Source organism: Mchenga conophoros, linkage group LG5 (assembly GCF_057382185.1).
Source record: "Mchenga conophoros isolate Kocher_MC1m ecotype Shallow Benthic linkage group LG5, M_conophoros_male_GT1.1, whole genome shotgun sequence".
Taxonomy (NCBI): Eukaryota; Metazoa; Chordata; class Actinopteri; order Cichliformes; family Cichlidae; genus Mchenga; species Mchenga conophoros.
This window is the reverse complement of record NC_140530.1, coordinates 37,883,486-37,898,789: the sequence shown is the minus strand read 5'-3', so window position 1 is coordinate 37,898,789 and position 15,304 is coordinate 37,883,486. Positions and strand designations below refer to the sequence as shown.

The 15,304-nt window shown below is 41.7% G+C and overlaps 1 protein-coding gene across 4 annotated transcripts; it reads right to left on the bottom strand.

Moving 5' to 3' along the window:
* Positions 1–8,794: 8,794 nt before the first annotated feature.
* Positions 8,795–14,272, bottom strand: LOC146575103 (putative butyrophilin subfamily 2 member A3). 4 transcript variants are annotated; one of them, XR_014892531.1, is made up of 6 exons: positions 13,743–14,272; positions 11,892–12,224; positions 11,098–11,376; positions 10,833–10,963; positions 10,062–10,737; positions 8,795–9,807 (listed from the first exon to the last, which is right to left on the bottom strand). XR_014892531.1 is itself a non-coding variant. In XM_085275305.1 (5 exons), exons 1-4 carry the CDS (start codon positions 13,816–13,818, stop codon positions 10,845–10,847), a joined length of 807 nt encoding a protein of 268 aa, XP_085131431.1. In that variant the 5' UTR covers positions 13,819–14,272; the 3' UTR covers positions 8,795–9,807; positions 10,833–10,844. The 4 variants fall into 4 exon arrangements, 1 of the variants encoding a protein (XP_085131431.1); XR_014892532.1 differs by having other exon boundaries at positions 8,796–9,807; positions 10,062–10,184; XR_014892530.1 differs by having other exon boundaries at positions 10,062–10,963.
* Between the last annotated feature and the right edge of the window lie 1,032 nt (positions 14,273–15,304).

Genomic DNA, 15,304 nt, shown 5'->3' with positions numbered 1-15,304 from the left:
TGTGTTTGTGTGGCGGGGGGGGTCACCATTACTTTTTTTGTTTTTTCATCCCTTTTATTATTATTATTATTATTTTAAATCCGTCTCGTTGTGTCTCCATGTTTCACACTGCAGTCTGTGATGAGTCAAGGAGATCATATTGATTATGTCAACTGTAAGTGTTTCATTCCAAAACCTGCTGCAGGTGCTGGTGATCCTGCACAAACTGGTTCTACTTTTTAGATGTCAGATGGTAAAAGCTGCTTTGACTTCTTCAAATATCACTCAGCTTCACGTTGTTGTCAGAACAAACCAAAGTTTCCTGCAAACCTTTGACTGTATTTAAACTTGATGAGATTGACTTTTTCTTTTGTCTTCCTGTCGAGTCGACTTATTGGAGGAACGTCTGTCTGTATTGGAGGTGTTCACATCTGTTTTTAACATTTCTCAGGTTGAAATCTGTTTTTACTCAGAGTCATCAGCAGCTGTGCCTTTCACAGTGATGACGTTTGTGCTGTTAAAACTGGTATTGATGTATTTAAGAATCAAGCTGCTTTCAAAATGATGGATATTTTTGTATTTTATGATTTTATAAAGCATTTTGACACAGATTTTATAAAATTTGCATCACACTTTTTAAAGTATTCTAAATAAACACTTTTAACTTTAAACTCTGGCATCTTTTTCTGGCTCAGCACCGGGAAGCTTTATTATCACTGTCCATAAATATAGAAATCATTTTACATTCGTAAATTAATTTCTAATAAAAAAATAAAGATTTTAAATGTCTTTTTTTTTTTTAAAATCTTGTTTAATAAAGAAGTGGAAAGTAGTCATCTCATATGGAAAAACCATGTGAAACAACTACAGCATACAGTTAGGTCCAAGAGTTCTGGGACTACTTTTTTGGTAACCTTGCCTCTATTGTTGGACCTGTCAGCAGCTTTTGACAAGGTCGACCACGACGTCCTGTTATCACGGCTAGAATTTCATGCTGGCCTAAAAAGATCTGCCCTCCAGTGGTTTCAGTCCTATTTGTCAGGAAGGTCTTTTCACATCAATATGGGCCCCCATAACTCCAAAATAGCCCCTCTTAAACACAAATTCAAATTTTATTTGTCACGTACACAGTCATACACAGTACGATATGTAGTGAAATGCTTGGACAACTGCTCGTGACCTAAAGAAAACAAAAAAGGAAAAGGCTATGAATAAGATAGGAAATAAATATGAAAAATTAAAAAGGGTAAATTTAACTAGGAAGGAATAGAATATAAATTAAGGTTAAAAATGAAATAACTGTACAGCACAAATTAGAATGAAGGGTAAATTTAACTGGGAAGAATAAGATAAAGATAAATATATAAATTAAAGTTGAAAATAAAATAACTGTACAACAAAATACACAATATAGAACTATATAAGAATGTATGAAGAAATCTAAATATAAATAAATATATACACAATAACAGCAGCTGTACAAGTATTAACCGGAAATGAAGAATATAGTGACCAGTGTTGTGCAAAACCAAAGTCCAGAAAGTCCAGTGTGTGTGTAAGAACCATATGTGTGGGTCAGTACTGTGTGGTGGTGTGATTGAGAGACCGTATCGCCTGCGGGAAGAAGCTCCTCCTCAGTCTCTCTGTGTTGGTCTTCAGGGAGCGGAATCGCTTTCCTGACCTCAACAGAGAGAACAGTCTGTTGTTGGGATGGCTGAGGTCCTTCACGATCTTCCTGGCCTTGGTCCGGCACCGCCTGCTGTAGATTGAGTGCAGGTCAGGGAGCTCGGAGCGGATGGTGCGCTCAGCTGACCGCACAACCCTCTGTAGAGCTCGTCTGTCCTGCATGGTGCTGTTCCCGAACCAGGTTAAGATGTTTCCCGCCAGGATGCTCTCTATGGTGCACGAGTAAAAGTTCCTGAGCACCTTGGAGGGCAGTTGGAAGTCTCTCAAGCGTCTGAGGTGGTAGAGACGCTGACGGGCCTTTTTCACCACGGTGTTGATGTGACAGGACCATGACAGGTCCTGCGTGATGTGAACTCCGAGGTATTTGAAGCTGTCCACTCTCTCCACTGGGCACTCGTTGATGACGGGGGTCTGGTAGTTCCTCTCCTGCTTAGTGCTGAAGTCCACTATCAGCTCCTTTGTCTTACTGACGTTTAGAAGGAGGTTGTTCCTCTGGCACCAGTTCTCCAGATTCCTAATCTCCTTCAGGTAGGCCGTCTCGTTGTTATCAGAGATCAGGCCCACCACGACGGTGTCGTCAGCAAACTTGATGATGGTGGTGGAGCTGGTAGTGGCCACACAGTCATATGTGTACAAAGAGTACAGCAGGGGGCTCAGAACACACCCCTGGGGGGCTCCAGTGCTGAGAGTGGTGGAGGCTGAGACATGTCCGCCCATCCTTACTGCCTGTGGTCTGCCAGTTAGGAAGTTGGAGATCCACTGACACATAGATGAGCTGAGTCCCAGATGCTCCAGCTTGGTGGTGAGTGTGGAGGGAATTATGGTGTTAAATGCAGAGCTGTAGTCTATGAAGAGCATTTTAACATAATTCCCCCTTCTAGTGTCCAAGTGAGTGAGTGATGTGTGGAGGAGATGAGAGATGGCATCGTCTGTGGAACGATTTGGACGGTAAGCGAACTGTAGTGGGTCCAGTGTGTCTGGTAGTGAAGAAATGATGAAGTCTCTGACCAGGCGTTCAAAGCACTTCATCACTACTGAGGTGAGGGCTACAGGGCGATAGTCATTGAGAGAAGCAGGGTGGGGTTTCTTCGGGACAGGAACAATGATGGACTCTTTGAAGCATGTGGGGATCACCGACTGAGATAAAGAGATGTTGAATATCTCAGTGAACACAGGAGCTAGCTGGTATGCGCAGTCTCTGAGGATACGACCTGGGATGCCGTCTGGTCCTGCTGCTTTCCTGGTGTTCACTCTCTTGAAGGCTCTCCTTACTTCATGCTCGGAGATGACGAGCACGTTTCCGGTGCTGGCAGTATCTTCCTGTCTGCAGCCGTTAGCGCCGCTAACACTAGCATTGTTGGAGACCTTAGCTGCAGCCTCGAAGCGAGCATAGAAAGTGTTCAGCTCGTCTGCCAGAGTCACGGCCGCGTTCGTCATACCGGTTGTTGGTGCTTTATAGTCCGTTATTGTCCTTAGTCCCCGCCACAGGCTCCTAGAGTCACTCTGTTGGAGTTGTGACTCTAGTTTCCTCCCGTAGCGCTGCTTCGCCTCTTTCACCGCCCTCCGCACGTTATATGACGCGGCTTTGTACGGGTCCATGTCCCCCGTCATGAGTCCCGTGTTGTAGGCAGCGGTGCGGGATCTCAGAGCGTCGCGGATGGTTTTATCCACCCACGGCTTCTGGTTGGGAAACGTTGTGATAGTCTTTGTCTCCACGGTATCATCCGCTAGTTTCCCGATGAATCCCACAACCGCTTCCGTAAACACGTTGACGTCATCGTCGGAGCTGTTTCTGAACATGCCCCAGTCTGCGTCATCGAGTGCGTCCTGTAACGCGGCCACCGATTGATCCGTCCAGCGCGCGACCTTCCTCTGAACCGGAACTTCCTGTTTCAGCCTTTGTTTGTATTTTGGCATGAGGAAGATGGCGGCGTGATCAGATTTGCCAAACGGGGGGCGGGATTGTGCCTTGTAGCGTTGCAATTGGGCTATTGAAAAATAATAAATCTCCAGGTACGGATGGTCTTACTGCTGAATTATATAAAACTTTCTCTGAAGAGTTGTCTCCCTTTCTTCTTGAGGTATTTGCAGAAAGCATAGGAAACCAACAGCTTCCCACTACGATGAATCAAGGTTTGACTACATTGATCCCGAAGCCTAATAAGGACCTATTAATGATTGATAATTGGAGACCGATTAGCTTGCTAAATAATGACTATAAAGTATTTGCTCTAATTATAGCTAACAGACTTAAGATGGTTCTTGACTCTGTTATTGATGAAACACAATCTGGCTTTATGCCCAAAAGACACATAACTAACAATATCAGATTGGTTTTAGATGTTCTGGATTATTCTGACCTCATAGATTGCAATGGTTTCATATTATTTTTAGACTTCTACAAGGCCTTTGATACGGTGGAGCATGAATTTATATTTCAAGCTCTGGATAAGTATGGTTTTGGCTCTTACTTCTCTACAGCGATTAAAACATTATACCATAACAGTAACAGCAGTATTAAATTAACAAACGGTACTTCACCCAGATTTAACATACAAAGAGGGATAAGACAAGGCTGTCCCATTTCTCCATACCTGTTTTTGTTAATTGCCCAACTATTGTCTAACCATATGAAATCAAGCAATGTAAAAGGTATATCGCTAATTGGCAAAGATTTACTCATAACACAGTTAGCGGATGACACTACATTATTCCTAAAAGATGAACATCAAATCTCTATTGCTATTGACTCAATCTCTATATTTTCCAAAGCTTCTGGATTATACTTGAATATTCCTAAATGTGAACTTATGGCGATAAAAGACTGCTCGAAAACAGCTTTGTGTAACATTCCACTTAAACAAGAAGTTCGTTATTTAGGTGTCATAATAACCAAGAACCAGGAAAGTAGAATAACTCAAAATTTTTATCCTATAGAGAAACTCAAACACAGATTTAATCAGTGGCTCTTAAGAGATTTGTCGTTAAAAGGCAGAGTATTAATAACTAAAGCAGAAGGCATCTCTCGTCTTACATACGCTGCATTGGCATTGCACCTTGATAAAAAGCTTATAAAAGAGGTTGATAAGTTAATTTTCAACTTTATCTGGAAAAATAGGACACACTACATTAAAAAAACAGTTCTTATGAACTCCTATGTCAACGGAGGACTTAATGTGTTAGATTTTAACACTTTAAATAACACATTCAAAATAAATTGGTTGAAGAATCTAATTACTAATCCTACTTCCATTTGGAATGCTATACCTGTGTTCATGTTTTCTAAGTTAGGTGGCACTGAATTTTTCCTTACTTGTAATTTTGATATTGATAAAATCCCGTTAAAGATCTCTGCTTTTCATCGTCAAGCTTTTTTAGCTTGGACCCTTATTTACAAGCATAACTTTAGTCCACACAGTTATTATATCTGGAATAATAAGGATGTTTTATTTAAAAGAAAATCTCTCTTCTTAGATAGTTGGTTTAGGAATGACATTGTTTTAGTCAACCAATTATTTGACTCAAATGGTATGCTTTTCTCCTATGAAGAATTTTGTTTACACTTCAATTTAGCTATAAATCGTCATGATTATACCAAAGTATTTGGCTCAATACCATCAGGGGTTTGTATGCTGTTTAAGAATCAACCTAATATCACTTCATTCCACAGGCCGTTGACATCTCCCATACAAACTTTTGTTGGCAAGATTTGCTTTTCTAAGCAATCTAAAAACAACAATAAATCGATTAGAGCTTTATTTCAGAGTACCATAACCACGCTACCATATGTTATTTTTTTCTGGAACCGGCTGTCAGATGGTATTATGTGGAACGAAGTTTGGAAACTCCCTAATCAGTTTTTAATTACCAACAAAATTAAAGATATTTCTTATAAATTAATACACAGAATTTATCCTTCTAAAGATTATCTTCAAAGCAAATTCAAATTAGACATTGATACAAGCTGTAGCTTTTGTAAAACTTCCAAGGAATCTACTACACATCTTTTTTGGTTTTGTAACCTTGTACAAGATTTTTGGCAGAGCTTATGTGTTTTTATTTCAGAAAATATATTTAAAGGATTTGTACTGTTTTGGAAATATGTTTTGTTTGGTCTGCACAAAAATCAAAAACAATTCAATTTTGATAACAGATATATGATTAACTTGTTACTTTTAATGGCTAAATTTCATATTCACAAGTCCAAATATTTAGGAAGACATCCCTCTTTCTATGTATTCTCCTTTGAACTTGTACAGTATCTTAACTCTATTAAGAACTCCACTAACCCAAAAGCTATAAAAACTATTGGTGTTTGTGAAAAAATCAAGATCTTTCAATCACTTTGTTCTTTGGCTTGATTAGTTACTTTCCCCCTAGCATGTTTCTATTGTTGTTTTTGAATGCTGTTCTTGTATTTGTTTATCTATGCATACAATTCTTCTGTAAGTACATCACCATTATTGTAATACTGCTTAATTCCATTTTGTATTGTACTGATGTTTAAATAAAGATTTTGGAAAAAAAAAAAAAAAAAAAAAAAAAAAAGATTGTGCCTTGTAGCCGTCCTTGACCGTAGTGTAGCAGTGGTCCAGTGTCCTTTCACCCCTGGTGGGGCAGGTGATGTGTTGATAAAAGTTCGGCGCTGCGCGTTTGAGGTTGGCGCTATTAAAGTCCCCCGTCACAATAAGCGCAGCGTCCCGGTGTTGTGTCTGGTGCTGTGTGAGTGCCTCATGCAGCTCGCATAAGGCGGTGACCGTGTCCGCTTGTGGTGGAATATAAACGGCACTTACAATGACCGATGTAAATTCCCGAGGTAGATAAAAAGGACGACACATGATGGACAGTAGTTCCAGATTTGGTGTGCAGGAGCGTGTGAGAGGAACAACGTTCGCACTGTTGCACCAGTTGTTGTTCACCATTAAACACACGCCGCCTCCCCTTGACTTCCCCGAGTCCCGTGTCCTGTCCATGCGGTGAACCGAGAAGAACTCGGCCGGCTGGATGGCGTGGTCCGGCACCGCTGGGTTCAGCCATGTCTCGGTGAAGCAGAGGAGATTGCAGTCCCGAATGTCTCTCTGGAACTTTATCCTGGCCCTGAGGTCGTCAAGCTTGTTCTCCAGTGACTGGACGTTGGCGAGCAGGATGCTAGGCAGAGGTGTGCGGTGTGCACGAGCTCTCAGCCTGTTCCTGACGCCGGCTCGCTTCCCTCTAGGCCGCCGCCGCTTCCCTTTGTTCTCCCTCGAGATCTCACTCGGCCAGCTCGGATCCGGAGTTAAAAACTTCGAACACGGTGTACCTCAAGGCTCTGTTTTGGGTCCTGCCCCGTTTAATACACTTTTTCAATTTCTGTGAAAATTCCTGTCCCCCTTGAAGGGAAAATCTATCTCTGGAAATTCTGCTTTAAAGACTGAATGCTAAATGTGAGTGATCAGTTTTCTGTATTATACTCATACTGTATTCTTATTAATAAACTGATGGCAGCCTTGCAGTGTTGCAGCCTCGAATAGACGAGCTTGTCGTCATCATCAGAGTGCGAACACAAAATCTTTACAGCCAAAGTATGTCACAGTTTGTTTTAGCTGGATGTGATGCATGTTCTAGCAAACAAATTGAAGAGTCTGGATTCTAAATATACACAGTATGTGAAGGTGCCTTTTTTATTATTATTTACAGATAACAACAAGAGGCGACACAGAATTCCTAAAGTCATCTTAGGCTACGTCCACACGTACACGGGTATTTTTGAAAACAGATTTTCCATTTTTGTTTTAAAAAAGAATCCCGTCCACACGTAAACGCAAAATTGAAGGAAAAATGTAAATGCAAGAGACCGAGTACGCAGCATGTGTCGTACCTGACTGTTGATCCAGGGTCTGGTTGGGGAAAGACTGCAGCAGTGCAGGAGTTGGGTTATTGGTCTTTAATAAATTCCCACAGAAGAGTTGTTTGCATCAAAGTGCTTGCCAGGCGGTGCAGCCATAACTGAACTTGTCGTTTACGTGTCACAGATAACTATGATCACAATACAGTAACTCCATCTTCTCCACACAACAATATCTCACAATGTCCACAAGGGGTCCCTGTAGACCATAGATAAGCTTTTTAACACGTGTCTTACAAGTTGCTCATATTAAGGCACAAATACGGTAAAACTAGCAGCAGTTAAACTAAACAGTCGAACAGTCCTCTAACTAATACAGCTGGATGTTATTATTGTGGGGATTATGGCCGCTGCTATTAACTTAGTGCTAAATATCTTATATTAAATATCTTAGCAACATAGTATCAAAGTACTGAGACATATAATCTTAACATGCACGAACAATTATAACCAGAATCATTACAATTAACCTGACAAAGAAATAACAACTCAATCACACCATGAACTGAAATATGTGAAGTCCAGAAACGACTGACTGGATGTATGATTATAAAAACAGCTGTAGTACACACATACTTCCTGCTCTTCTGTTCTGGATAGTCTTGAGGGACCTGAGAAGACACTAATTATGTGTTTTGGACCTCTGACATTTAACAAGAGGATTTTTGTCTGATTCTTAATTATATCTGGATTAATTTGAGTTGCTCCAGTTTCTGAAACGTGTTGATGTTTATTTAATTCATTTACTGCACATAATTAACGTACTTGCTGCATACAAATCTACTACTGCACATAATGTCCCCCATGTATATATTCTTAATGTACATAATGTTCTTCTCTCCCTCTTTTGCACAGTCGAGGAGCAGGTCAGGATACATTTCACTGCGTGTTGTACTTGTATAACTATGCATGCAACAAATAAAGAGTTTTGAGTCTTGAATCTTGAGGGAATCTTTGAGTCGTGGCCTGCCAATATGGTGCTGCGCTCCCACAATGCATTGCGGCGTTACGTCAACTCCAAAGCCCTATAACGACTCTAAATCCCAGTAACGATTGACGGGTTCCTGATTTTGGCATAATAACTAGTTACCGTGCTCGTTACCACAATAATAATGTAGTTACTGTAACACTTTACTTAACAACACGTTAGTCCCTGCACTGTAAACGAATCAGTGAAAACAAAACGAGGGAAATCATCTGAGTCTGGAGTTTGGGCTGAGTGTATGAGACTGCGTCTGAGCTGCAGACACACAAAGAGAACAATTTATTTAAACCTTCAGATTTTATTTATTTATTTATTTATTTTTACATTTTTGATCATCATTATTTTTTCTTTGATCAGTCAGTGAAAAACACAGAAATGCCTTCGTCTGAACTGTTTGTAGTTACATTTTTTGACTTTTGGGAGTTAAAAAAGAAGTGTTATACCTCAGAGATAAACGTACCCATATACACACACACGGTTACAATTTAGGCTTGAAAGATTCACGGGTCAGTCATACGTGGCTTAAGTAAACGGTCAGGTGTAAGGACAGAAAATGTCTTCTTTTAAAGACTTTAGAAAGAAGAATACAAGTGATAGACATACACATATAAGTCAAGACTTGCTCAGTAAAAGTACAACTTCCTCATTAGGAAGGATGCTTCCATCACTGTCCTGCTACTCTACTTCAGGTTTCTGAACAGCAGCAAATAATCTTTAAATTAGAAGGAAAGATTTTATACAAAATTTCAAATCTGCACATAGAGAAATAAGAGAATGAATAAAAGATGATGGCCATATTTGTCTTAATTAAATGAAACAGCACGAGAGTCTGCTGTGTAATGATGGTTAACATTATCTGACTGCAGATATAAGACGTAGCATTCATAAGGTAATGACAGTGTGAGAGCACAAACATTAAAGTGCAGAGCAAAGCTGGACGTTACTGCAGCTTAGTGTTCATTTCCCAGTAACAACAGCCATGATCATGTTTCATGTGTCATGATCATCATGGAAGTCACTGCTTCATGTGACAATAAAAAACATTCATTTCATCATGAGCCATCATTTTAAAATAAATATAAAACAGCAGCATTTACTTCACGCTGACTCAATATGAGACAAGAGTAAAAGTAAAGATTTCATTTCACTGACGCATGAATCTGTTGTCCTGAACTTAGAATCAGTAAGTTTCTTCTGAGTGTCTGATGTGGCAGCTCGGTGTCACCGTTACAAGGATCCTTAGAAGGATCATCACTCTGGTTTCTCCAAGAATCTGCAAACAAGAGATCAAAGTAAATATTACACAAAAGCAACTTTTACATCAACACATACATGTGATAAATGGAGCTCCCAAAAAGATGAGTTATCAGCATCTCATTTAAAGCCACTGGACTGTGAGTGAAACTCTTTAACTCTAAAGATTTTAATGTTAACAATGAACTCAGTGAGCAGAAGCAGCTGTGAAGCTTATTATTCTGCATCTATAATATGTTCATGACTCCAAGTTTCAATAAAGAAACACATCACCTGTTAGCAGGAGAAACAACTATCCCTCCTCCTCTGCTCATCCTCCTCAGAGACGCAGGGGGTGGAGTCTATCCCAGCATCCATAGGCCGAGAGGCGGGGTTAACCCAGAACAGATCAGCAGTCTGTCACAGGGCCAACACAGACACAGACAACCACTCACACTCACACCAGTTAACCTCCTGTCCCCATCATCCCTGTTTTAAACACATCACGGCACGATGCAAACTTCCCGAATCTGATACTTTTCATTTTGGTCATTAAAACAACAACAAATAAACCAAAAATGTGATTTTGCAAAAAGAGCTCGAGCTTAACATAAATATTTTTCTTTCTTTGGTCATTTAATCATTCACATAACTTTTCTTTGTTTCTGTAGCAACTCCTATTTTTCCTGGGTTCACGATTAAAAACGTACAAAACATCAAAGTGTGAAACTGCAGACAATCAACCTGAACCTGAACACATCAAGTTCCTGCTTTACCTTCCAGAACAATCAAACACACAACAGAACAAACTGATGTGAATATGCTCAGTGAAACTTCCTCATGACAAATAAATTATATTTAAGGCAACATCACTCACACACACACACACACACACACACACACACACACACACACACACACACACACACACACACACACACACAGAATAAAAGACCCAACAAAAAAGAAGCTGTGAATAAGATAATAAAACAAAAATTAATATCCGCGGTACAGTCGTGTCTGCAGATTACAGACATGTTGATATAATCCATCTTTCAAACGCACCTTCATGGACGATTAGACGGTAAAGTAGAGGAAACACACGTACACAGCTATCAGCACGACCGCAGAGAGAATTCCACAAACAAATGAAACTATGAGCACGATGTCTCCACCGCACGACTCAAACAGCTGGTCTGAAACACACGACACCAGCCTGCTGTCAACACGAGTCTCCATGACATCCACAATTTAGTCTGTGATCAACGAAAAGCACATTCATGAAAACAGCATCATTCACAGACTGAAACATGATGAGCGGGAATCAAACCTGGAACAAAGATCTCGTCAGCAGCTCGGTGGCTGAGCTCCTCCTGCGTGGCTACGCAGAGGAAGAGGCTGCTGTTTGTCCTGGTCACCGTGGTGAGGAGGGTGATGTCATAGCGCTCTCCTGTGCGTGACACCTGTGGCTCCTCAGCAGGAAGGATGTTCCCATCGCTGTCCCTCCACTCTACTTTAGGCTTTGGAGAAGCTCCTCTGACCTCACACTTCAGCTGCACCCCGACCTCGCTGATGTTCAGGATCCCAACAAACGGCTTCGGAGCTGCACCTGTGAACACAGCAGCAGGAAACACGAGTCACAACAAGCAAATCAGCTTAAAACTGTCTTCAGTGAAACAGGGAAAAGTTCTGCGTTGTTGTTGTTCCTGCTTCATGACACGTCTGAAGTGGGTTACAGGACACAGGACTGTTGAATCTGAGGAATGTAGAATAAGATTTGTTTCTGCTGATTTGTTTTCCTACCAGCCAGCCTGTCTGAACACACCCTGTTCTTATCCCGAGAACAAGCAGAGGCATCAGGAGAGAAATATCTGCGGTCACTTTCCCCACAAAGGGTTGTTTGAACCAACACTAACAGCACTAAGAGTGTGGAGCATGATCGATACACTTTTGTCATTAACAGCAGAAAACACCAAATATTACTGATATCAAATCAGTATAAAGTTTTTATATCAGTATTGTGGTAAAGAAGGAATATTTCACCTCTTGTCTGTTATAAAAGTTCACGTGTGCTTCGCTTGTTACACTTGGTCTTTGGTTTGTTTTCAGAAATGAAAGACTCACCAACAACCAGGGTGACGTTAAATGTTTCTCTGTCCGGTTGATGAAATGGAAAATCACAGGTGTAGCCTCCACTGTCGGCCACCTTGGTGTTTCTGATGATGATGGAGGCGTTACCAAACTTCAGCTGGTCTGAAAAGTGTGACACGCGTCCTCTGAAGTGCTCGTCTTGACCTCGCAGGCCGTTGTTGTAATGAAGTCCAGCGTCGTACACAAACACCTCCCTGTCGTCGCTTTTCCTCCAATCAAAGCGCGTTCGTTCGAGGCTCTCCTGGGAGCTGAGCGAGCACGGCAAGATGATGTAACTTCCTTCAGATGCCACCACCACGACGGTTCCTAAAGAATGAATCACAGTTTAAACCGCATGAGAACAAAACATGAATAATTCAGAGCTAAATCTAAAATAAATAGCTCGTAAACACGTCATCTCAACTGCAACAACAGTTTATAACCGAGTTAGAAAACAGTTTTATTCAGCATTTGAGTCACATGACCAAATCATTTAAGGAAGTTAGCATGAGATGAAAAATAAACTGGATGCACTCCTGTTTATTTCAAACATGCCAAACACCAGGACAGGAAAACCATCAAGCACACAGACTCCTCCTGTGCTCACTTCATGTTCGTCCAACCCCAGGTGAAGTGAACAGGCGAGTGCGATCACCTTTACCTGTGGAGCACACACCCCACAACCAAACATAGAAACCAAACATTAGCAATCCACAAAGCATGCATGCCTCCTACAGCAGCTTTATCAGGGAAACCTTGCTCTTATTCAGTTGGACCGTCTTTACCTTCAGAGCTGTTAATGGCGCAGAGTCAACAAGCTAACTTCTCAGAGGTTCTGGTCCATGTGTTAGCATCACACAGCTGCTGCAGCTTTGTCAGCTTTTCTTACGTGATGTGAATCTCCTATTATACCACAGCCCAAAGGTGCTCTGCTGGACTGAGATCTGGTGACTGTGGAGGTCATTCGAGTACACTGATCTTATCGTCATGTTCGAGAAACCAGTTGGAGATGGTTTAAGCTTCTTTAAGCCTTAAGTGCTGTCCTGTTCAAGCAGCCATCAGGAGATGGTGCACTGTAGTCATTCATCGATAAACACGGTCAGCAACAAAACTCAGGTAGGCAGCGTGGACTTCGCTGGTACAGAGACCCACACCACCAGCAGCTGGAACGATACCAGGAAGGATGGAGCCATGCTTTCTTTTATTTACGCCATATTCTGACCTGCCATCTAAACATGGCAGCAGAAATAAAGTCTCATCACACCAGGCAACGTTTTTCTATTCTGCTGTTTGCTCAGTTTAGCCTCAGTTTCCTGTTCTTTGCTGACAGCGGGCCCAGTGTGGTCCTCTGCTGCTGCAGACCATCTACAAGGTCCAAAGTGTGTTCAGAGATGCTCTTCTGCCCACTTTAGTTGTAACGAGAGGTTATTAGAGTTGCCTTCCTCGCCATTCTTCTCTGACATCATGAAGGCACCCAGACAACTGCAGCTCACTGGATGTTTTAATGCAATTATTCAGGTAAGTAAATCCCAAAATTTGATCCTGTTCATCTGACCTTTTATTGAATTAAATAAAATTGAATTTTAAAAGTAGAATATAAAACAGACAAACTTAGACTAAGACTCATTCTTCCCTTCTCTCTGAAGTGAGCATTTATTATATGTGACTATAAATATAATGTTTTAATTAATATTTACACCGTAACAAAAAGGCAGGAAGGCTTGTGTCTTTGACTGCAGGTGAGTTTGAACAGTTGCTGTGAAGCTCTGAGTTTGTTCACTTAAAAGGAGGTCGGAGCAAACTCTCAGGGAGACGCTGTGATCACAGTTACTGATGATTTCTTACCGTTTTCATGTCCTGCTGTTACCGCAGACACCGTCAGAGGGAAGAGGCTCAGAGATAAAAGCTCCGATAAAAACATGTTGCTGAATAAAGTCTGTTCCTCCCTGCGATCCAAACAGCAGCAGCTTAAATCTCTAAAAGTGAGTGAGCACTTCCTGTAAATCCCCAAAAAATGAAATCCAAAAAGATCCCAGGAGCTCACGAGTCGTTGAGTCCAGTGTGACTCAGGCTGGAGCAGGAATGTGAGCAGGTCTTCCCTGGTGCGTGTGTGTGTGTGTGTGTGTGTGTGTGTGTGTGTGTGTGTGTGTGTGTGAGAGAAGCTCTGCCTTAACAGACTGGAGAGAAAAATCTATGCAGTGCAGACCATCGTCACACATGGAGTCAACCTTTCATTACTTCATATTTTTCATGCATGCATCACGTTAGAGCTGTTACATCCTGTCCGTCGGTCGAGCTGGTTGGATGACAGAGGAACATGCAAAAACCGCCTGTTTCCAGAGAAGTGCAGTTCACTGAAACAAAACAGCATCACATTTCCTAGTTCACTGTGGGCATGTCACGTTTAAACATGCGCAGGCCCGTTGCAAGAATTAATGCAGGGCGCCGCCCAATAAACACAGAAGGCATGAGTCCAGAGAAGATTTATACCTGTACAGGTTCTGATCAGAGTCCACCTCCGGTCCTCATCCTTCCAAAACCACAAACAAAAACCACAAATATCTTAAATATCTGACCAACATGTGGACGGCCGAATGAAAGCTGCTGAAACATGATTCTGTTACTGTTACATTCAGACAGCAGCCCGACGCTGTCATTATCAAAGTCATTATTTAAACTCAGCTGAATAAAATCAAGGATGATTTTGAGGTAATGAAGAACTCAAGCTCCACGTGTCTCCCACAGTAAGGCAAAAAAAATGTAAGAAGGTGGAAAGAATAAAAATACACATTTCATTTATAGTACTTTATTCTTTTGTGTGTGTGTGTGTGGGGGGGGGGGGGGGATGCAGAAAAGAATTTAAGAGTGAGCAGCGCTCGGCTCACATGACAGTAATAGGTTGGGGCGTCTGACAATCAATGTTATTTTAAAGCATCATTCGCCACCTCTCCATTTTTTTTTCTCTTAGCTCTTTATACAGTACACTGGTGTAACACCTGGTAGTGTGGTAACTTGTCCTGCATGAACAACTCCACCCCGATCAAGCTCGCCCAAATCACTGGAACACAAACACCATAAAGCCCAGAAGCCCCAGATTGGTCGTGACCAATAGCAAAGACCACAAAGCCAAGAAGACCAGATGTCTCTGTTTTTTCTGAGAAACAATGAAAGTCTGCACCAGTGTCTAAAGTCACCACAGAGATCAAGTATAAGCCAACAAGCACATCCCCACCCCACAGACGTAGTAAGGGCACCCAGAGAGAAGGGCCTCGAACACCGCAGACACCAAGGGACAGTGAACAGACCCGAAGGCCAGGTAGGGCACCAGCCAGCACAACCCAGGTGCCAAGGCCCACCCCCAAAGGCGCAGGATACCCGAGCCCCAGACTCCCGGACCCCCAACAATC

Bases quoted from the DNA above. Each gene is read 5' to 3' on its own strand.
- LOC146575103 (XM_085275305.1), bottom strand. From the start codon at position 13,818: ATGTTTTTATCGGAGCTTTTATCTCTGAGCCTCTTCCCTCTGACGGTG. The intron at 11,377-11,891 runs GTGAGTCTTTCA...CTGTGTTCACAG, and splicing joins TAACGTCACCCTGGTTGTTG to GTGCAGCTCCGAAGCCGTTT. The intron at 10,964-11,097 runs GTTTGATTCCCG...CGTGTGTTTCAG, and splicing joins TGACGAGATCTTTGTTCCAG to ACCAGCTGTTTGAGTCGTGC.